The sequence below is a fragment of the Chiloscyllium plagiosum genome, unplaced genomic scaffold (assembly GCF_037043375.1).
Source record: "Chiloscyllium plagiosum isolate Xiang-an unplaced genomic scaffold, Cpla_swu_hap1 HiC_scaffold_4, whole genome shotgun sequence".
Taxonomy (NCBI): domain Eukaryota; kingdom Metazoa; phylum Chordata; class Chondrichthyes; order Orectolobiformes; family Hemiscylliidae; genus Chiloscyllium; species Chiloscyllium plagiosum.
Window position 1 is genome coordinate 3,792,203 of NW_028270142.1, and position 25,424 is coordinate 3,817,626.

Below are 25,424 nucleotides of genomic sequence, written 5' to 3' on the forward strand. Positions count from 1 at the left end.
CCAGACAGCAGGCACAAAACCCGGGCTAGGCTGTTGTAAGAAGCAGATCGCAATTTTTATTCCACGAGATTGAAGAGTTTTGTTTTAAATCAGGGAACACTGTTTAGCACCAGGTTTCTAATTCGAGTTCAGGTGAGTAAACAAACTGGAGTCTGGAATTTGCTCACGGAATTCCAGGAGCCTGGTTTAGTTTCCCTGACCCTAATTTCATGGGTTTTTTTCTCTCTCTGTGAGATGTTTGGAGATGCATTGTCCTGCAGCATGTCTGTATTGAATCAAAACCAGCAGGGCCCTTCAGGGGTACAGCCCAAGGTCAGCCCTCTCCCAAGGAATTGATCCAGAATGATCATTTTCACTTAAACCCTTCAGCAGAAGCGACAGGAAAGGACAGTTCTTCAACAGACTCATCATTCCTGATCAGCGCTTCCAGCGTTTTTCCTGAGGTCCATATTATCGTGTAGCTGAGTGGAGGCAGTGAGATGGAGTAAATGGGATAATTTGTAATGAAGCTGCTCAGACATGTTACCCCACAAGTGGGCAGGAGTCGGGATTTGGTAGAGTGGCCTCACCGGCCTATCACCCTCACCTTAACCTCCCTCCACCTATCGCATTCCCAAAGCCCCTCCCCCAAGTCCCTCCTCCCTACCTTTTATCTTAGCCTGCTTGGCACACTTTCCTCATTCCTGAAGAAGGGCTTATGCCCGAAACGTCGATTCTCCTGCTCCTCGGATGCTGCCTGACCTGCTGCGCTTTTCCAGCAACACATTTTTCAACTCTGATCTGCAGTCCTCACTTTCTCCTATTTGGTAGAGTGGGGCAGTGACAGGGTGGGGGACCAGGTGAAGGTGCACACTTTGGCTAATGGACCTCTCTCTTTTACACACATCTATGTTTCAGAAAGTCAGTCATGTGGCTTGTCTTGAGCAACAGGTTTTGGATGAAAGATGGAATGCGATGTTGAGTGAGCTGGTACCACACTGGGGAATTGTATCATGGGGACTGCGCTCACTCTCTGTGATGGTGAAGTCTGAATATTGCTAAAGGGACTGCCACAGATCTGGAGCAAAGCCTCGGCTGCTCGAGGTGCTGTTGCCAAAATGACCCATCTGCAATCCGGCCTCAGTGCTGAGATCATCGAGAAATCTCGCTTGGAACTGAATGAGAGCCGTGAAGCCTTGCAGCAGGATATCCAGCATGTCAGAGACCTGATCATAACGCGGCCGGACATCGGCTTCCTGCGGACGGACGATGCCTTCATCCTGCGCTTTCTCAGAGCGAGGAAGTTTAACCATTTCGAGGCCTTCAAACTGCTCGCTCAGTATTTCCAGTATCGGCAGCAAAACCTGGACATGTTCAAAAACTTCAAGCCTGACGACCCTGGCATCAAGCGGGCTCTGATAGACGGCTTTCCAGGAGTGTTGTCACAGCCAGATCACTGTGGTAGGAAAATTCTAGCGCTGTTTGCTGCCAACTGGGACCAGAGCAGGTAAATGTGAAAATATTGCTAGTTCTCTCATTTGATCTTTGATCGCACACAATGGGTTAAACCTGCTAAATAAACCATCTTGTTACTAGGGCTTTATCGCCCAGACACTGTCAAGCAGGGGAGTGAGAATGACAGCTACTATTGTGTGAGTGTGCTGCTGTTTACAGAGTCCAACCTCAGTGTTGCTTTCAACCTTATTTTGAAAGATCTCTAACTTTATTAGCACCTTAACATTTACACATGACACATCACAGGTGAAGCTGATGTAACTGCTTTTTGCTCATCCATCCAGAGAGCCACAGAATCACACTGTACAGAAGCGGCTCTTCGGCCCATTGAGGCTGTGCCATCAGTTTAAACTACTGTAGTGACTGGGAAAAGGGCCAAATGGATCTCATTAGGTATGGGATCCCTGATTGGTCTGTTAACCTGGGGCCAATCAGGGAGTCCTGGCTGACAGATATAAACAGGAGTGTGGTAGTGTGGGGGTTAAATTAAAAAAGGATAAACAAAAAAATAAATAAATAAACAGGAGTGACAGGGACTCTACTGTAAGGAACTAGATAATGAAGTCAGCACTACTAAGGGGAAGAGTAGGCAGGAAGTGACAGATGAACACAGAGGGACTGGTGGTCAGAGGTGCATTTGTTTTAATGGAAGAAGTATAATAGGTAATGCAGATGAACTTAGGGCTTGGATCCGTACCTGCGAGTATGATGTTATTGCTATTACTGAGACTTGAGTGGGCCATGTTGAGGGAAGGGCATGATTGGCAACTAAGGATATGGGTGCTTCAGGCGGGATAGAGAGGGAAGTAAAAGGGTTGGAGGAGTTGCATCACTGGTCAGAGAGGAAATCACAGCTGTGCTGAAGGTGGGCACTAGGGAGGACTCGAGCAGTGAGGCAATAAGGGCAGAGCTCAGGAATAGGAAAGATTCAGTAACAATGTTGGTGCTGTACTACAGGCCTCCCAACAGCGAGCGTGAGATAGAGGTACAAATATATAGAGAGATCACAGAAAGATGTAGGAGCAACAGGGTGGTGATAGGAGATTTTAGTTTTCCCAACATTGACTGGGATTAATTTTGTGTTCGAGGTCTGGATGAAGCAGAATTTGTAAGGAGCATCCAAGAGGGGTTTCTCGAGCAGTATGTAAATAATCCAACTCAGGAAGGGACCATACTGGACTTGGTGTTGGGGAATGAGCCCGGCCAGGTGGCTGAAGTTTAATATGGAATTACTTTGGGAATAGTGATCACAATTCCATAAGTTTTAGAATACTCATGGACAAAGATGAGAGTGGACCTAAAGGAAGGGTGCCAAACTGGGGGAAGGCCAACTGTACCAAACTTCAGCAGGAGCTGGGGAATGTAGATTGGGAGCAGCTGTTTGAAGGGAAATCCACATTCGATATGTGGGAGGCTTTTAAAGTGAGATTGATGACAGTTAAGGAGAGATATGTTCCTGGGAAAATGAGGGATAAAAATGGCAAGATTAGGGAACCATGGATGACAGGTGAAATTGTGAGACTAGCCAAGAGGAGAAGGATGCGTACATAAGGTCTAGGCAACTGAAGACAGAAGAAGATTTGGAGGAATATCAGGAATGTAGGACCAATCTGAAATGAGGAATTAAAAGGGCTAAAAAGGGTCATGAGCAGGGCTAAGGAAAATCCCAAGGTTTTTTATTCATATATAAGGAGCAAGAGGGTAACTAGAGAAAGGGCTGGCCCACTCAAGGATAAACGAGGAAAGATATGCATGGAGTCAGAGAAAATGGGTGAGATTCTTAATGAGTACTTTGCATCGGTATTCACCGAGGAGAGGGACATGACGGATGTTGAGGTTAGGGAGAGAGCTTGGATTACTCTAGGTCAAGTTGGCATAAGGAGGGAGGAAGTGTTGTGTATTCTAAAAGGCATTAAGGTGGACAAGTCCCCAGGATCAGATGGGATCTATCCCAGGTTACTGAGGGAAGCGAAAAAGGAAATAGCAAGGGCCTTAACAGATATCATTGCAGCATCCTTGAACACGAGTGAGGTCCTGGAGGACTGGAGAATTGCTAATGTTGTCCCCTTGTTTAAGAAGGGTAGCAGGGATAATCCAGGTAATTATAGACTGGTCAGCCTGACGTCAGTGGTAGGGAAGCTGCTGGAGAAGATACTGAGAGATAGGATTTATTTACATGTGGAAGAAAATGGATTTATTGGTGATAGGCAACATGGTTTTGTGCAGGGAAGGTCATGTCTTACAAACTTAATAGAATTCTTTGAAGAGGTGACAAAGTTAATTGATGAGGGATGTAGATGTCATGTAGATGGACTTTAGTAAAGAGTTTAATAAGGTTCCCCATGGTAGGCTGATGAAGAAGGTGAAGTCGCATGGGGTCCAGGGTGTTCTAGCTAGATGGATAGAGAACTGGTTGGGCAACAGGAGACAGAGAGTAGTGGAAGGGAACTTCTCAAAATGAGGACTTGTGACTAGTGGTGTCCCACAGGGATCCATGCTGACACCACATTGTTGTTTGTGATATACATAAATGATTTGGAGGAAGGTATAAGGTGCCTCATTAGCAAGTTCGCAGATGATACCAAGATTGTTGGAGTAGCAGATAGTGAAAGGGACTGTCAGGGAATACAGCAGAATATAAATAGGTGGAGAGTTGGGCAGAGAAATGGCAGATGGAGTTCAATCCGGACAAATGTGAGATGATGCATTTTGGAAGATGCAATTCCAGAGTGAACTATACAGTAAATGGAAAAGTCCTGGGAAAAATTGATTTACAGAGCGATCTGATTGTTCGGGTCCATTGCTCCCTGAAGGTGGCAACGCAGGTCGATAGAGTAGTCAAGAAGGCATACGGCATGCTTTCCTTCATCGGTTGGGGTATTGAGTACAAGGGTTGGCAAGTCATGTTGCAGTTGTATAAAACTTTGGTTTGGCCACATTTAGAATACTGTGTACAGTTCTGGTCACCACATTACCAAAAGGACGTGGATGCTTTGGAGAGGATGCAGAGGAGGTTCACCAGGATGTTGCCTGATATGGAGGGTGCTTGCTACGAGGAGAGGTTGAGTAGATTAGGATTATTTTCATTGCAAAAAGAAGGAGGTTGAGGGGGGACCTAATTGAGGCTTACAAAATCATGAGAGGTGTGGATAAGATGGATAGCAAAAAACATTTTTCCAGAGTGGAGGATTCAATTACTACGGGTCATGAGTTCAAGGTGAGAGGGGAGAGGTTTAGAGGAGGTATGCATGGAAAGGTCTTTATGCAGAGGGTGGTGGGTGCCTGGAACGCGCTGCCAGCGGTGGTAGAGGCAGGCACAATAAGATGTTTCTAGACAGATACATGGATGGGCAGGGAGCAGAGGAAAACAGACCCTTAGAAAATAGGCAACAGATTTAGATAGAGGATCTGGATCAGCACAGGTTTGGAGGGCTGAAGGGCCTGTTCCTGTGCTGTAATGTTCTTTGCTCTTTGTTCCTTACTCTCGGGCCTGGTTGTGAGCTGAGTGGTCAGAGTCCACATACTATTCACAGGTAAATAAAGGGTGACTTGGTGATGGGATATCAGCCTCTGTGCAGCTATTTCAACTATTATCTACACCAGTCCCACTTTCTCGCATTAGGCTCATAGCTTTGAATGTTATGACACTTCAAGTGCTCATGGAAACACTTTCTAAAGGTTGTCCATTGTCTATCATCCATCCAGAACCTAGAAATGTCCCATTGCAGCATCAGATCGTTTATGGGATTCTCTTGTACCTGAACTCTAATTTGTGGAGTTGATTGTCTTGCAGCAAAAAATATCATGATTTTACCATTTATTTTACCATTTATTAGCTTGACTCTGTGTCCCTTTAGTCTAATATTATAGTTCAGTTTAAATTACTTTTCAGTATTTACTTTGCCTATGCTATTTGCATTCCCATACAGATCAATACCATAATCTCTTAATCACCACTTTTGGAATTTAATTCTAGTCTCCTTCCTATTGGAAGGATGTTGTGAAACTTGAAAGGGTTCAGAAAAGATTTACAAGGATGTTGCCAGGGTTGGAGGATTTGAGCTACAGGGAGAGGCTGAACAGGCTGGGGCTGTTTTCCCTGGAGCGAGGCAGGGTGAGGGGTGACCATATAAAGGCTAACAAAATTATGAGGGGCATGGATAGGATAAATAGACAAGGTCTTTTCCCTGGGGTATGGTGTCCAGAACGAAAGGACATTGGTTTAAGGTGAGAGGGGAAAGATATAAATGGTGCATAAGGGGGAACTTCTTCCTGCAGAGGGTGGTACGTGTATGGAATGAGCTGCCAGAGGATGTGGTGGAGACTGGTACAGTTACAACACCTAAAAGGCATCAGGATGGATATGTGAACAAGAAGGGTTTAGTGAGATATAGACCAAACATTGGTAAATGGGACTAGGTTAATCTAGGTTATCTGGTTGGCATGGATGAGTTGGACCGAAAGGTCACTTTCTGTGCTTTTATTTCTATGACTGTTTGTCCTCCTTTCAGTGCGTAAACACTTATGCATTTTTCAGACATTCTTTATTTCTCACAATTTTGACACCAGAGATGGATCTTGGTAATGGATCCAGTGCTTGCAAGTATTCTGTGTCCGACTGACCAAAACTGGACACTGAAGTGAAGGTGTGGCCTGGCCAGAATGTAATGTACATTGGGATGACTTTCTCTGACTTACATTTTCCCAATGGGGGATACAAAGACCAGCGTTCAACTTATTCTGTTAATTCAGCCATTGGATATGTTGGAGTAGGTTTTGTTTCTATGTGGGCTTTGTGTGTCCAATGAAATGCACTGATCAACCCCTCAATAGTGTCATTGCATGGCCCCATCAGGGCCTGAAGGTTGACAGTTCGAGACATCTCATTATCTCTGAGGTATCACAGCCTTGTTTCCATTGTTAGGATATCACAACATCACTCCCATTGAATTGACTAAGATTCTCGTTCTCTATCATCTCATCATCAGCTATTTGTGCATAATCTTCAGAGAATGGGTGCTGCAGCTCTCTCCCAACGTGCAGAACTAAATCAGCCTTGAATTCTATCTGCCATTGTTTTGACCATCTACATAATCTGGCTAATTTAATTTGGAACACAGGAATTAGGAGCAGGAGTTGGCAATTCAGCCCGCTGAGCCGGAATTCACTTCCTGCCTGCTCGCCACGATCCTGCTCCTCATCAGAAACATGTCGATTTCTTTCTTGAAGTTCTTTATTGATCCCTCTGCTGCAGTGAATTCCACAGATACACAACCCTCTGAGAGAAGCAGTTTCTTCCTTTCTCCGTTTTAAACCTACCTCCTCACACACTATATTTATCACCTCTTCCTCACACACTTTATCTGTCCCGTCTTCCTCACACACTATATTTATCACCTCTTCCTCACACACTATAACTATCATCTCTTCCTCACACACTATATCTGTCACCTCTTCCTCACACACTTTATCTATCATCCCTTCCTTATACACTATATCTGTCACCTCTTCCTCACACACTATATTTCTCACCTCTTCCTCACACACTATATTTCTCACCTCTTCCTCACACACTATATCTATCATCTCTTCCTCACACACTATATCTATCATCTCTTCCTCACACACTATATCTGTCGCCTCTTACTCACACTATATTTATCATCTCTTCCTCACACACTGTATCTGTCACCTCTTCCTCACACACTATATCTATCATCTCTTCCTCACACACTATATCTATCATCTCTTCCTCACACACTGTCTCTGTCATCTCTTCCTCACACACTATATCTATCATCTCTTCCTCACACACTATATCTGTCGCCTCTTACTCACACTATATCTATCATCTCTTCCTCACACACTATATCTGTCATCTCTTCCTCACACACTGTATCTGTCACCTCTTCCTCACACACTATATTTATCGCCTCTTCCTCACACACTATATCTGTCATCTCTTCCTCGCACACTCTATCTGTCACCTCTTCCTCACACACTATATCTGTCATCCCTTCCTCACACACTATATTTATCACCTCTACCTCACACACTATATCTGTCATCTCTTCCTCACACACTATATCTGCCATCTCTTCCTCACACACTATATTTATCACCTCTACCTCACACACTATATCTGTCATCTCTTTCTCATATACTATATCTGTCATCTCTTCATCACACACTATATTTATCACCTCTTCCTCACACACTAGATCTATCATCTCTTCCTCGCACACTCTATCTGTCACCTCTTCCTCACACACTAGATCTATCATCTCTTCCTCGCACACTCTATCTATCACCTCTTCCTCACACACTATATCTTTCATCTCTTCCTCACACAGTATATCTGTCATCTCTTCCTCACACACTATATCTATCACCTCTTTCTCAAACACTATATCTATCACCTCTTCCTCACACACTATATCTGTCAACTTTTTCTAACGCACTACATCTATCACCTCTTCCTCACACACTATATCTGTCATCTCTTCCTCACACACTATATCTGTCACCTCTTCCTCACACACTATATCTGTCACCTCTTCCTCACACACTATATCTGTCATCTCTTCCTCACACACTATATCTGTCACCTCTTCCTCACACACTGTATTTATCACCTCTTCCTCACACACTATGTCTGTCATCTCTTCCTCACACACTATATTTATCACCTCTTCCTCACACACTATATCTGTCATCTCTTCCTCACACACTATATCTGTCACCTCTTCCTCACACACTATATTTATCAACTCTTCCTCACACACTATGTCTGTCATCTCTTCCTCACACACTATATTTATCACCTCTTCCTCACACACTATATCTGTCATCTCTTCCTCACACACTATATCTGTCACCTCTTCCTCACACACTGTATTTATCACCTCTTCCTCACACACTATGTCTGTCATCTCTTCCTCACACACTATATTTAATACCTCTTCCTCACACACTATATCTGTCATCTCTTCCTCACACACTATATTTATCACCTCTTCCTCACACAATATATCTATCTTCTCTTCCTCACACACTATATCTGTCACCTCATCCTCACACACTATATCTGTCATCTCTACCTCGCACACTATATTTATCACCTCTTCCTCACACACTATATTTATCACCTTTTCCTCACAAACTATATCTGTCATCTCTTCCTCACACACTATGTTTATCACCTCTTCCTCACACACTATATCTGTCATCTCTTCCTCACACACTATATCTGTCACCTCTTCCTCACACACTATATTTATCACCTCTTCCTCACACACTATATCTGTCATCTCTTCCTCACACACTATATTTATCACCTCTTCCTCACACACTATATCTATCTTCTCTTCCTCACACACTATATCTGTCACCTCATCCTCACACACTATATCTGTCATCTCTACCTCGCACACTATATTTATCACCTCTTACTCACAAACTATATCTGTCATCTCTTTCTCACATACTATATCTGTCATCTCTTCCTCACACACTATATTTATCAACTCTTCCTCACACACTATATCTGTCATCTCTTCCTCACACACTATATTTATCACCTCTTCCTCACACACTATATCTGTCATCTCTTCCTCACACACTATATTTATCACCTCTTCCTCACACTCTATATCTATCTTCTCTTCCTCACACACTATATCTGTCATCTCTACCTCGCACACTATATTTATCACCTCTTCCTCACACACTATATCTATCACCTCTTCCTCACACACTATATCTGTCATCGCTTCCACGCACACTATATTTATCACCTCTTCCTCACACACTATATCTATCACCTCTTCCTCACACACTACATCTATCATCTCTTCCTCACACACTATATCTGTCATCTCTTCCTCACACACTATATCTGTCATCTCTTTCTCACACACTATATTTATCACCTCTTCCTCACACAATATATCTGTCATCTTTTCCGCACACACTATATCTATCATCGCTTCCTCACACACTATATATGTCATCTCTTCCTCACACACTATATTTATCACCTCTTTCTCACATACTATGTTTATCACCTCTTCCTCACGAACTATATCTGCCATCTCTTCCTCACAGACTCTATCTATCACCTCTTCCTCACACACTATATCTGTCATCTCCTCCTCACTCACTATATCTATCACCTCTTCCTCACACAGTATATCTGTCATCTCTTCCTCACACACTATATTTATCACCTCTTCCTCACACACTACATCTATCACCTCTTCCTCACACACTATATCTATCACCTCTTTCTCACACACTACATCTATCATCTCTTCCTCACACACTATGTCTGTCACCTCTTCCTGACACAATATATCTGTCACCTCTTCCTCACACACTATATCTGTCACCTCTTCCTCACACATTATATCTGTCACCTCTTCCTCACACACTATATCTGTCATCTCTTCCTCGCACACTATATCTATCACCTCTTCCTCACACTATATCTGTCACCTCTTCCTCACACACTCTATCTATCATCTCTTCCTCACACAAATATCTATCATCTCTTCCTCACACATTATATCTGTCACCTAGTCCTCACACACTATATCTATCATCTCTTCCTCACACACTATATCCATCACCTCTTCCTCACACACTATATCTGTCACTTCTGCCTCACTCACTATATTTATCACCTCTTCCTCACACACTATATCTATCACCTCTTACTCACACACTATATTTATCATCTCTTTCTCACACACTATATCCATCACCTCTTCCTCACACACTATATCTGTCATCTCTTCCTCACACACTCTGTCTATCATCTCTTCCTCACACAAATATCTATCATCTCTTCCTCACACACTATATCTGTCATCTCTTCCTCACACACTATATCTGTCACCTCATCCTCACACACTATATCTGTCATCTCTACCTCGCACACTATATTTATCACCTCTTCCTCACACACTATATTTATCACCTCTTCCTCACAAACTATATCTGTCATCTCTTCCTCACACACTATGTTTATCACCTCTTCCTCACACACTATATCTGTCATCTCTTCCTCACACACTATATCTGTCACCTCTTCCTCACACACTATATTTATCACCTCTTCCTCACACACTATATCTGTCATCTCTTCCTCACACACTATATTTATCACCTCTTCCTCACACACTATATCTATCTTCTCTTCCTCACACACTATATCTGTCACCTCATCCTCACACACTATATCTGTCATCTCTACCTCGCACACTATATTTCTCACATCTTCCTCACAAACTATATCTGTCATCTCTTCCTCACATACTATATCTGTCAACTCTTCCTCACACACTATATTTATCAACTCTTCCTCACACACTATATCTGTCATCTCTTCCTCACACACTATATTTATCACCTCTTCCTCACACACTATATCTGTCATCTCTTCCTCGCACACTATATCTATCACCTCTTCCTCACACACTATATCTGTCATCTCTTCCTCACACACTATATCTGTCACCTCTTCCTCACACACTATATTTATCACCTCTTCCTCACACACTATATCTGTCACCTCTTCCTCACACACTATATCTATCTTCTCTTCCTCACACACTATATCTGTCACCTCATCCTCACACACTATATCTGTCATCTCTTCCTCACACACTATATCTGTCATCTCTACCTCGCACACTATATCTGTCACCTCTTCCTCACACACTATATCTATCACCTCTTCCTCACACACTATATCTGTCATCGCTTCCTCGCACACTATATTTATCACCTCTTCCTCACACACTATATCTATCACCTCTTCCTCACACACTACATCTATCATCTCTTCCTCACAGGCTATATCTGTCACCTCTTCCTCACACACTATATCTGTCATCTCTCCCTCACACACTATATCTGTCATCTCTTTCTCACACACTATATTTATCACCTCTTCCTCACAAAATATATCTGTCATCTTTTCCGCACACACTATATCTATCATCGCTTCCTCACACACTATATAAGTCATCTCTTCCTCACACACTATATTTATCACCTCTTTCTCATATACTATGTTTATCACCTCTTCCTCACGAACTATATCTGCCATTTCTTCCTCACACACTATATTTATCACATCTTCCTCACACACTATATCTGTCATCTCTTCCTCACAGACTCTATCTATCACCTCTTCCTCACACACTATATCTGTCATCTCCTCCTCACTCACTATATCTATCACCTCTTCCTCACACAGTATATCTGTCATCTCTTCCTCACACACTATATTTATCACCTCTTCCTCACACACTACATCTATCACCTCTTCCTCACACACTATATCTATCACCTCTTTCTCACACACTACATCTATCATCTCTTCCTCACACACTATGTCTGTCACCTCTTCCTGACACAATATATCTGTCACCTCTTCCTCACACACTATATCTGTCACCTCTTCCTCACACATTATATCTGTCACCTCTTCCTCACACACTATATCTGTCATCTCTTCCTCGCACACTATATCTATCACCTCTTCCTCACACTATATCTGTCACCTCTTCCTCACACACTCTATCTATCATCTCTTCCTCACACAAATATCTATCATCTCTTCCTCACACATTATATCTGTCACCTAGTCCTCACACACTATATCTATCATCTCTTCCTCACACACTATATCCATCACCTCTTCCTCACACACTATATCTGTCACTTCTGCCTCACTCACTATATTTATCACCTCTTCCTCACACACTATATCTATCACCTCTTACTCACACACTATATTTATCATCTCTTTCTCACACACTATATCCATCACCTCTTCCTCACACACTATATCTGTCATCTCTTCCTCACACACTCTGTCTATCATCTCTTCCTCACACAAATATCTATCATCTCTTCCTCACACACTATATCTGTCATCTCTTCCTCACACACTATATCTGTCACCTCATCCTCACACACTATATCTGTCATCTCTACCTCGCACACTATATTTATCACCTCTTCCTCACACACTATATTTATCACCTCTTCCTCACAAACTATATCTGTCATCTCTTCCTCACACACTATGTTTATCACCTCTTCCTCACACACTATATCTGTCATCTCTTCCTCACACACTATATCTGTCACCTCTTCCTCACACACTATATTTATCACCTCTTCCTCACACACTATATCTGTCATCTCTTCCTCACACACTATATTTATCACCTCTTCCTCACACACTATATCTATCTTCTCTTCCTCACACACTATATCTGTCACCTCATCCTCACACACTATATCTGTCATCTCTACCTCGCACACTATATTTCTCACATCTTCCTCACAAACTATATCTGTCATCTCTTCCTCACATACTATATCTGTCAACTCTTCCTCACACACTATATTTATCAACTCTTCCTCACACACTATATCTGTCATCTCTTCCTCACACACTATATTTATCACCTCTTCCTCACACACTATATCTGTCATCTCTTCCTCACACACTATATCTGTCACCTCTTCCTCACACACTATATTTATCACCTCTTCCTCACACACTATATCTGTCATCTCTTCCTCACACACTATATTTATCACCTCTTCCTCACACACTATATCTATCTTCTCTTCCTCACACACTATATCTGTCACCTCATCCTCACACACTATATCTGTCATCTCTTCCTCACACACTATATCTGTCATCTCTACCTCGCACACTATATTTATCACCTCTTCCTCACACACTATATCTATCACCTCTTCCTCACACACTATATCTGTCATCGCTTCCTCACACACTATATCTATCACCTCTTCCTCACACACTACATCTATCATCTCTTCCTCACAGGCTATATCTGTCACCTCTTCCTCACACACTATATCTGTCATCTCTTCCTCACACACTATATCTGTCATCTCTTTCTCACACACTATATTTATCACCTCTTCCTCACACAATATATCTGTCATCTTTTCCGCACACACTATATCTATCATCGCTTCCTCACACACTATATATGTCATCTCTTCCTCACACACTATATTTATCACCTCTTCCTCACACACTATGTTTATCACCTCTTCCTCACGAACTATATCTGTCATCTCTTCCTCACACACTCTATCTATCATCTCTTCCTCACACACTATATCTATCACCTCTTACTCACACACTATATTTATCACCTCTTCCTCACACACTACATCTATCACCTCTTCCTCACACACTATATCTATCACCTCTTTCTCACACACTACATCTATCATCTCTTCCTCACACACTGTCTGTCACCTCTTCCTGACACACTATATCTATTACCTCTTTCTCACACACTACATCTATCATCTCTTCCTCACACACTGTCTGTCACCTCTTCCTGACACACTATATCTGTCATCTCTTCCTCACACACTATATCTGTCACCTGTTCCTCACACGTTATATCTGTCACCTCTTCCTCACACACTATATCTGTCATCTCTTCCTCGCACACTATATCTATCACCTCTTCCTCACACTATATCTATCACCTCTTCCTCACACTATATCTGTCACCTCTTCCTCACACTCTATCTGTCATCTCTTCCTCACACAAATATCTATCATCTCTTCCTCACACACTATATCTGTCACCTCTTCCTCACACACTATATCTGTCATCTCTTCCTCGCACACTATATCTATCACCTCTTCCTCACACACTATATCTATCATCTCTTCCTCACACACTATATCTATCACCTCTTCCTCACACACTATATCTGTCACTTCTTCCTCACACACTATATTTATCACCTCTTCCTCACACACTATATCTGTCACTTCTTCCTCACACACTATATTTATCATCTCTTCCTCACACACTATATCTATCATTTCTTACTCACACACTATATTTATCATCTCTTTCTCACACACTATATCCATCACCTCTTCCTCACACACTATATCTGTCATCTCTTCCTCACACACTCTGTCTATCATCTCTTCCTCACACAAATATCTATCATCTCTTCCTCACACACTTTATCTTTCACCTATTCCTCACACACTATATCTATCATCTCTTCCTCACAGGCTATATCTATCAACTCTTCCTCACACACTATATCCATCACCTCATCCTCACACACTATATCTGTCATCTCTTCCTCACACACTCTATCTATCATCTCTTCCTCACACACTATATCTATCACCTCTTACTCACACACTATATTTATCATCTCTTCCTCAGACACTATATCCATCACCTCTTCCTCACACACTATATCTGTCATCTCTTCCTCACACACTCTATCTATTATCTCTTCCTCACACAAATATCTATCATCTCTTCCTCACACACTTTATCTGTCACCTATTCCTCACACACTATATTTATCATCTCTTCCTCACACACTACATCTATCACCTCTTCCTGACACACTATATCTGTCACCTATTGTTTGAAAATATTTCATGCTTCATCATTTCTGAATCAACCTTCTCTTCAAATTGATAAAACTTGAAAATGAGATGAATTTTTACTTAGTTTTAAAATTCGGTGATGGTTGTCAGCTACAAATGGCTGAATATTGACCCCTGCAAACATTCCACTGAATAAATGTATTTTGAAAATCTGGGTGTACTATGTTGAAAGCTTTTCTACCGTCCGCTTCAAGGTCACTTCTTTGAAAAGGCTTAATTGTTCAGTCAGACTGGATCTTCTCTTCGGAATCCATGTTGGCTAGTGTTCATGAATCTAAATAAATCCTAAGGTTAACTCCTGATAATCCATGGCATTATGTTATTCAGAATTAAATCAGACTTTTATCAACATCAGCTTTGTGCCTTTTTGAAACAAAGTATACTATCACCAGTTCCTCTTCGTACTTATTTTCCTGAAGACTTATTAATCTTAACCTTTTTGGAGTTTGCTTTGATTTGATTTATTGCAGTCGCATGTGCCTAAGTACAGTGAGAAGCTTTGTTTTGAGAGCAGAACAGGCAGATCACAGCAAACAAAGACATATAGATCTCCGGGTGCTCTGACAGAGTGAGGCTGCAGGGTTAGGAGACGGGGTCACAGCTGGAGTACTGTGTGCAGTTCAGTTCACTACACTATCAGAAGGATGTGGTTACATGAGATGCAGAGGAGATTCACCAGAATGTTGCCTGAGTCACAGTATTTCAGTTATGGAGAGAGACTAGACTGGGATTGCTTTCCCTTAGAACAGAGAAGGGTAAGGGGATTTGGGTGAGGTATATAAAGATCTGAAGGTCTGTAAAGATTTATCTCCTGCAGGGTAACATTGCAGAGGAGGTGTGCAAAGCAAGTTCAACATTATTTGAAGTTAGAGAGGTCCATTCATCAGTCTAATAACGGCGGGGAAGAAGCTGTCCCTGAACCTGTCGGTGCATGTGTTCATGCTTCTGTATCTGCTCCCTGATGGAAGAGGCTATAGGAGGTCATTACTGGGGTGGGAGCGTCCATGGTGATCTGGTCTTTGCATAGAAACTTCCACCTCTTTATGACAAAATCAGTAATCCTTTTATGGTGATTTATTATTTAGACAAGGCATGTTATCAATTTGATTTCTCGTGGAAATCTTTGAGGAAGCATTCGCACAGAATATTGGGTATGTTTTGCTCACCTTTAGTTTCAGTTCCTTTGCATTAATTATGATTCTTACCTCCTCTCTGTCTCTTTGGAAATGTGAAAAGAATTTTCTTTCTCCTATTGTTTGTATCAGCGGCTGTGTCCATGCCCCTCTGAACCCTCTGACCAGCATTCACATATCTCAACACCTTTCTAATTTCAACCCAAAGAACTATTTCATCCTTCATAGACTCACAGAGAGTGTTAGAGTTTTTACAGCATGGAAAAAGGCCCTTCAGCCCATTGTGTCTCGCACTTGTCATCAAACATTCATCTATTCTAATCCCATTTCTGGCATTGCACCTGTAACCCTGTATTCTGCTGTGTCTCAATGATCATCTGAATAGTTGTTGAATGTTTTGGCGGTTCCTGCCTCTACCCCCTCCCCACCTCCTTTTAGGCAGTGGGGTCCAGATACCCATCACCCTGTGGGTGAATAACAAAATCCTCAAATTCTCTTTAAACCTGCTCCTTACCTTAAAATAGTGTCCCCTGTTTATTAAACTCTCTACTAAGGGGAAAACATTCTCTTTGTCTATTATATCTGTGCACTTCAGATCTTTATATACCTCACCCAAATCCCCCTATCCTTCTCTGTTCTAAGGGAAAGCAATCCCAGTCTAGTCTCTCCCTCTAACTGAAATGCTGTGACCCAGGTAACATTCTGGTGAATCTCCTCTGCATCCTCTTTTATGCAACCACATCCTTCCGATAGCTTAGTGAACAGTACTCCAGCTGTGACCCCATCTCCTACATGTGAATGCTCCCATCTTGTTCTCAAAAGATTTAAATCTGGAATTTATATTGGGTTTGTTCCAACCCCACAGGCTTCCAGTCACAAAAACATGCTTTGACCGTTGCCTCTGCTTCAGAATTTGTAAACGTCATTCATTTAGCTTCTGAATAATCTTGTGATTCAATCAAAGCCAAATTTGTTTAATGTTGCCTGAGGTGTGGTGACCCTGAGATTAAAGTATCCCCAGTCATCCCTTTGTAATGAGGTTAAGTTAAAAATCACACAACACCAGGTTATAGTCCAATGAGAGAGCAACCCTACGGTCTGGTCGGGGTAAGGTGATATATACCCGTGGACCCTGGGTATCCAATCTCAATGAACAAGATAGTGCAAGCTGGAAATCTGAAACAAAAGCAGAAATTTCTGGAGAAACTCAGCAGATCTGGCAAGAAAGTAAAGAAAGAAAGTAAAGCTAACATTTCCAGTCCAGTGAAGGGTCAATTTCTGTTTTTGTTCAATCTTATTTATACAATGCTCAGTATTATATATTTATATAAAACACTCCACTTGTCTTGGGCTGAGATACTGTTAAATAAACTTACCCCAGTCATTTCTTTCAAGTTTAGTTACTCTTGCAAACAATAACTGACATGGTTTTAGTTTTTAAACATTTTGACCTTTGCCTTTGACCTTGACCTCTGCGTGTCTGCATTTGGGATCATATCAGATACAATCACTCAGTGGTTGCTAATATTAACACATAGTTGGTGTCATCACAAATTGGATTTATCTACTTAATTTCCAAACTATTCAGATTGTCCTAGTTTATATCTTGTTAGTTAAAGTCACCTGTTAATGAAACATTCTTGCCTGCACATGCTCACTGTATCTTATTGGACAAATTCTTTCTGAAGAACTGAATTCTGAGGAAGGGTCACTGGAGCCAAAACATTATTTCTGATTTCTCTGCACAGATGCTGCCAGACCTGCTGAGCTTTTCCAGCAATTCCTATTTTAATTTCTGATTTCCAGCATCTGCAGTTCTACTGTTTTGTTTAAATTAATTCCCCTCCAGTTCACACTTATTAAAGTAATAGGAATTATTTTCACTGCTCAATTTTGTGGTGACACTAAAAGTATTCTGAAGAACATTACTTTTCTTCCTTTTACCTTTGAGAAGATCCTTAAGAGTTGACTTTAAAGAACTTCCTTTACTTCCCCTGACATGGCTCACCTTTATAATACCATTATCGGGCCACTTCCAAGACCGCACAGCCTTGATGAGCCTTCCACAATGTGCCCAGCCCTAACTCCAGCTAATCACATTATCCCATAGCTATTTCCATTCAGATACACGTTTCTCAGTTGACAGCCATTTATTCCTGCTGCCTTCTTGATCCTTATCACCATCTATATCCCAGATACCTTAAATTTCTGTCTCCCATATTTTAAGAATATGGAACCCACCTTATTCTCAAAAGATTTAAGTTTAGAATTTATGTTGGGTTGTCCTAATTTCATAATTTTGGAGAAATAGCCATTTGAAGAATAACAAATTGTTACAATGCAGAAGGAGGCCGTTCAGCCCATTATGTCTGTGCTGTCCCTTCAGATGAACAGCTCATTTTGTGCCATCGCCTGCCTTTTCCCCATAACGCTGTACATTGTCCCTTTTCAAATAACAGACTAACTTACCCTTGAATGTGTCAGTTGAACCAGCCCCACACACACACTCCCAGGGAGTGCATTCCACACCTTAACGATTCATATGAAAATGTTTCTCTCAAATTATATCAATGATGTGAACATCAGAGTATGGTCAGTAAGTTTGCATATGACACTAACATAGGTGGTATAATGGACAGCAAAGAAGGTTGCTCAGGGTATAATGGGATTTTGATCAGATGGGCCAATGGGCTGAGGAATGGCAGCTGGAGTTTAATTTAGATAAATGCGAGGTGCTGCATTTTGGAAAGGCGAATCTTAGCAGGACTTATACACTTAATGGTAAGGTCCTGGGGAGCGTTGCTGAACAAAGAGACCTTGGGGTGCAAGTTCATAGCTCCTTGAAAGTGGAGTCACAGGAAGAACATAGAACATAGACCATTCCAGTGCTGTACAGGCCCTTTGGCCCTTGATTTTTCACCGACCTATGGAATCAATCTGAAGCCCATCTAACCTACACTATTCCATTCTCGTCCATATGCCGATCCAATGACCATTTAAATGCCCTTAATGCTGGCGAGTCTACTACAGCTTCAGGCAGTGCATTCCACACCCCTACTACTCTCTGAGTAAAGAAACTACCTCTGACATCTGTCCTATATCTATCACCCCTCAATTTAAAGCTATCTCCCCTCATGCTAGCCATCACCATCTGATGACAAAGGCTCTCCCTGTCCACCCTATCTAACCCACTGATTATCTTATATGTCTCAATTAAGTCACCTCTCAACCTTCTTCTCTCTAACGAAAACAGCCTCAAGTCCCTCAGCCTTTCCTTGTAGGTCCTTCCCTCCATACCAGGCAACATCCTAGTAAATCTCCTCTGAACCCTTTCCAAAGCTTCCACAACCTTCCTATAATGCGGTGACCAGAACTGTACACAATACTCCAAGTGTGGCCGCACCAGAGTTTTGTACAGCTGCAGCATGATGTCATGGTCGTGAATCACTAATCCCTCCACTAATAAAAGCTAACACACCTTGTGACTTCTTAACAACCAGATCAACCTGCGTGACAGTTTTGAGGAATGTATGTACCTGGACACAGAGATTTCTCTGCTCATCTACACTACCAAGAATCTTACCATTAGCCCAGCACTCTGCATTCTGGATACTCCGACCAAAGTGAATCACCTCACACTTTTCCACATTAACCTCCATTTGCCACTTCTCAGCCCAGCTCTGCAGCTTATCTATGTCCCTCTGTAACCCACAATATCCTTCGGCACTATCCACAACTCCATCGACCTTAGTGTCATCTGCAAATTTACTAACCCATCATTCTATGCCCTCATCAAGGTCATTTATATAAATGACAAACAACATTGGACAAAAACAGATCCCTGTGGTACCCCACTATGAACTGAACTCCAGGATGAATATTTCCCATCAACCACCACCCTTTGTCTTCTTTCAGCTAGCCACTTTCTGATCCAAACCACTAAATCACCCTCAATCACATGCCTCCATACTTTGTTTAATAGCCTACCATGGGGAACCTTATCAGACACCTTACTGAAATCCATATACACCACATCAACCGCTTTACCCTCATCCACCTTTTTGTTCACCTTCTCAAAGAACTCAATAAGGTTTTTGAGGCACAACCTGCCCTCCACAAAACTGTGTTAACTATCCCTAATCAGCGTATCCCTTCCCAGATGATTATAAATCCTTTCTTTTATAACCCTTTCCAATACTTTACCCACAACCAAAGTAAGGCTCACTGGTCTATAATTACCAGGGTTGTCTCTACTCCCCTTCTTGAACAAGGGGACAACATTTGCTATCCTCCAGTCTTCTGGTACTATTCCTGTGGACAATGATGATATAAAGATCAAAGCCAAAGGCTTGGCAATCTCCTCCCTGGCTTCCCAGAAAATCCTAGAATAAATCCCATCAGGCCCAGGGGACTTACCTATTTTTGTACTTTGCAGAATTTCTAACACCTCCTCCTTATGCACCTCAATCCAATCCAGTCTGTTTCTCAGTATTCCCCTCAACCTTATTGTCTTTTTCTAGTGTGAATACTGACGAAAAGTATGCATTTAGCGCTTCCCGTATCTCCTCTGACTCCACGCACAACTTGCCACTACAAGCTTGATTGGTCCTAATCTTACTCTCGTCAACCTTTTATTCCTGATATACCTAGAGAAGGCTTTCGGGTTTTCCTTGATCCTAGCCACCAACGGCTTCTCATGTCCCCTCCTGGCTCTTCTTAGCACTCTCTTTCGGTCTTTCCTGGCTAACCTGTAACTCACAAGTGCCCAAACTGAGCCTTCACATCTCAGCCTAACATAAGCCTTCTTCTTCCTCTTGAAGAGAAATTAAACTTCCTTAGTAAACCATGGCTCGACAACATCTTCCTTGCCTGATCGGTACATACTTACCAAGGACCCGCAGTAGTAGGCCCTTGAATAAGCTCCACATTTCAATTGTGCCCATCCCCTGCAGTTTTCTTCTCCATCCTATGCATCCTAAATCTAGCAGAGGATAAGATAGTGAAGAAAAAGCTTGGTATGCTTTCCTTTATTGGCCAGAGCATTGAGTATAGGAGTTAGGAGGTCATGTTGTGACTGTACAGGACATTAATTCGGCTATTAGAATACTGCATTTAATTCTGGTCAACCTGCTATTGGGAGGATGGTGTGAAACATGAAAGGATTCAGAAAAGATTTACAAGGATGTTGCCAGGGTTGGAGGATTTGAGCTATAGAGAGGGGCTGAATAAGCTGGGGCTGTTTTCCCTGGAGCATCAGAGGCTGAGGGGTGATCTGTGGACATGGGCGAGACTCACGGATGGTTTGTTGCCTCCCGGGTGCTAGGGTCCGAGACGTCTCAGACCATGTCTTCAGAATCCTTAAGGGGGAGGGTGTGCAGCCGGAAGTCGTGGTACACATTGGCACCAACGACATAGGTAGGAAGAGGGGTGGGGAGGTCATTCAAGAGCTCAAGGAGTTAGGCTGGAAGCTAAAAGCTAGGACAGACAGAGTCGTCATCTCTGGGTTGTTGCCGGTGCCACGTGACAGTGAGGCAAAGAATAGGGAGAGAGTGCAATTGAACACGTGGCTGCAAGGCTGGTGTAGGAGGGAGGGCTTCAGATATTTGGACAATTGGACTGCATTCTGGGGAAGGTGGGACCTGTACAAACAGGACGGGTTGCACCTGAACCAGAAGGGCACCAATATCCTGGGGGGTAGGTTTGCTAGCACTCTTCGGGGGGGGTTTAAACTAATTTGGCAGGGGGATGGGATCCGGACTTGTAGTCCAGCAAGTAAGCTAGCTGTGTGTCAGGATGCCCAAGACTGTAGGGAGGCTGTGGAGAAGGTAGCACTGACAGGGACTACTTGCGGACACAGAGATGGGCTCAAGTGCGTATACTTCAACGCAAGGAGTATCAGAAATAAGGTGGGTGAACTTAAGGCGTGGATCGGTATCTGGGACTACGATGTTGTGGCCATCACGGAAACGTGGATAGATGAGGGACAGGAATGGCTGTTGGAGGTTCCTGGTTACAGGCGTTTCAGTAAGATTAGGGAGGATGGGAAAAAAGGAGGTGGGGTGGCATTGCTAATTAGAAATGGTATAACGGCTGCAGAAAGGAAGTTTGAGGGGGATCTGCCTCTGGAGGTAGTATGGGCTGAAGTCAGAAATAGGAAAGGTGCAGTCACCTTGTTGGGTGTTTACTATAGGCCCCCCAATAGCAGCAGAGATGTGGAGAAACAGATTGGGAAACAGATTTTGGAAAGGTGCAGAAGCCACAGGGTCATAGTCATGGGCGACTTCACCTTCCCAAATATTGATTGGAAGCTCTTTAGATCAAGTAGATTGGATGGGGCGGTGTTTGTGCAGTGTGTCCAGGAAGCTTTTCTAACGCAGTATGTAGATTGTCCAACCAGAGGGGAGGCCATATTGGATTTGGTACTCGGTAATGAACCGGGACAAGTGGTGGGCTTGTTAGTGGGTGAACATTTTGGTGATGGTGACCACAATTCTGTGACTTTCACCTTGGTTATGGAGAGAGATAGGTGCGCACAACAAGGTAGATTTTATAATTGGGGGAAGGGAAATTACGATGCTGTAAGGCAGGATTTGAGGAGCATACGTTGGGAGCATAGGCTGTCAGGGAAGGATGTGGTGGAAATGTGGAACTTTTTCAAAGAGCAGATACGACGTGTCCATGATATGTATGTACCTATCAGGCAGGAAAGAAATGGTCGTGTGAGGGAGCCTTGGTTGACGAGAGAGGTTGAATGTCTGGTAAAGAGGAAGAAGGAGGATTACATAAGGTTGAGGAAACAGGATTCAGACAGAGCAGTGGAGGGATACAGGATAGCCAGAAGGGACCTGAAGAAAGGGATTAGGAGAGCTAAGAGAGGGCATGAAAAATCGTTGGCGGATAGGATCAAGGATAACCCCAAGGCATTTTATGTGTATGTGAGAAACCTGAGAATGACGAGAACGAGGGTAGGTCCGATCAAGGACAGTAGTGGGAGACTGTGTATTGAGTCGGAAGAGATAGGAGAGGTCTTGAACAAGTACTTCTCTTCAGTATTTACGAACGAGAGGGACCGTATTGTAGAAGAGGAGAGTGTGAAATGGACTGGTAAGCTAGAAGAGATACCTGTTAGGAAGGAAGATGTGTTGGACATTTTGAACAACTTGAGGATAGACAAGTCCCCCGGGCCTGACGGGATATATCCTAGGATTATGTGGGAAGCAAGAGAGGAAATTGCAGTACCGTTGGCAATGATCTTCTCGTCTTCACTGGCAACGGGGGTGGTACCAGGGGACTGGAGAGTAGCGAATGTTGTGCCCCTGTTCAAAAAAGGGAATAGGGATAACCCCGGGAATTACAGGCCTGTTAGTCTTACTTCTGTGGTAGGCAAAGTAATGGAAAGGGTACTGAGGGATAGGATTTATGAGTATCTGGAAAGACACTGCTTGATTAGGGACAGCCAGCACGGATTTGTGAAGGGTAGGTCTTGCCTTACAAGTCTTATTGAATTCTTCGAGGAGGTGACCAAGCATGTGGATGAGGGTGGAGCAGTGGATGTAGTGTACATGGATTTTAGTAAGGCATTTGATAAGGTTCCCCATGGTAGGCTTATGCGGAAAGTCAGGAGGCATGGGATAGAGGGAAATTTGGCCAATTGGATAGAAAACTGGCTAACCGGTCGAAGGCAGAGAGTGGTGGTAGATGGTAAATATTCAGCCTGGAGCCCAGTTACAAGTGGAGTTCCGCAGGGATCAGTTCTGGGTCCTCTGCTGTTTGTAACTTTTATTAATGACTTAGATGAGGGAGTCGAAGGGTGGGTCAGTAAATTTGCAGATGATACGAAGATAGGTGGAGTTGTGGACAGTGAGGAGGGCTGTTGTCGGCTGCAGAGGGACTTAGATATGATGCAGAGCTGGGCTGAGGAATGGCAGATGGAGTTCAACCCTGCCAAGTGTGAGGTTGTCCATTTTGGAAGAACAAATAAGAATGCGGAATACAGGGTTAATGGTAGGGTTCTTAGTCAGGTGGAGGAACAGAGGGATCTTGGGGTCTATGTACATAGATCTTTGAAGGTTGCCACTCAGGTGGATAGAGTTTGTAAGAAGGCCTATGGAGTATTATCGTTCATTAGCAGAGGGATTGAATTCAAGAGTCGTGAAGTGATGTTGCAGCTGTACAGGACTTTGGTTAGGCCACAGTTGGAGTACTGTGTGCAGTTCTGGTCGCCTAACTTTAGGAAAGATGTGGAAGCTTTGGAGAGGGTGCAGAGAAGATTTACCAGGATGTTGCCTGGAATGGAGAGGAAGTCGTACGAGGATAGGTTGAGAGTTCTCGGCCTTTTCTCATTGGAACGGCGAAGGATGAGGGGTGACTTGATAGAGGTTTATAAGATGATCAGAGGAATAGATAGAGTAGACAGTCAGAAACTTTTTCCCCGGGTACAACAGAGTGTTACAAGGGGACATAAATTTAAGGTGAAGGGTGGAAGGTATAGGGGAGATGTCAGGGGTGGGTTCTTTACCCAGAGAGTGGTGGGGGCATGGAAGTGGTAGAGTCGGAATCATTGGCGACCTTTAAGCGGCATTTGGATAGGTACATGGATGGGTACTTAATCTAGGTTAGAAGTTCGGCACAACATCATGGGCCGAAGGGCCTGTTCTGTGCTGTATTGTTCTATGTTCTATGTTCTATCTCATAGAAGTTTATAAAGTCATGAGGGGCATGGATAGGATAAATAGACAAGGACTTTTCCCTGGGGTGGGGAAATCCAGAACTAGAGGACATAGATTGAGGGTGAGAGGGGACAGATATTAAAGAGACCTAAGGGGCAACTTTTTCACGTAGAGGGTGGTACGTGTATGGAATGAGCTGCCAGAGGATGTGGTGGAGGCTGGTACAATTGCAACATTTAAAAGGCATCTGGATGGGTATATGAATAGGAAGGGTTTGGAGGGATATGGGCTGGGTGCTGGCAGATGGGACTAGATTTATTCGGAATAAGTTGCTTAGGATAGTCAACATGTTTTTTTGAAGGGTAAGTCATGCCTCACAAACCTTATTGGGTTCTTTGAGAAGGTGATCAAATGGGTGGATGAAGGTAAAACGGTTGATCTGGTGTATGTGAACTTCAGCAAGGCATTTGATAAGTTTCCCCACCGTAGGCTATTGCACACAATATGGAGGCATGGGATTGAGAGTGAATTAATGGTTTGGATCAGAAATTGGCTAGCTGAAAGAGGACAGAAGGTGGTGGTTGAAGGGAAATATTCATCCTGGAGCTCAATTCATAATGGGGTACC

At 43.0% G+C, this 25,424-nt stretch overlaps 1 protein-coding gene across 2 annotated transcripts in view; it reads left to right on the forward strand.

Moving 5' to 3' along the window:
* Positions 1-25,424, forward strand: part of LOC122549458 (clavesin-1-like) — a 145,244-nt gene that overhangs the window by 33,429 nt on the left and 86,391 nt on the right. The window contains exon 2 of one of the 2 annotated variants that reach the window (XM_087985912.1): positions 898-1,486. In XM_087985912.1, the coding sequence (XP_087842038.1) occupies positions 1,098-1,486 (389 nt within the window). In that variant the 5' untranslated portion in view covers positions 898-1,097. The remainder of the gene's footprint in view (positions 1-897; positions 1,487-25,424) is intronic. The other variant, XM_087985913.1, reaches the window with a different exon arrangement.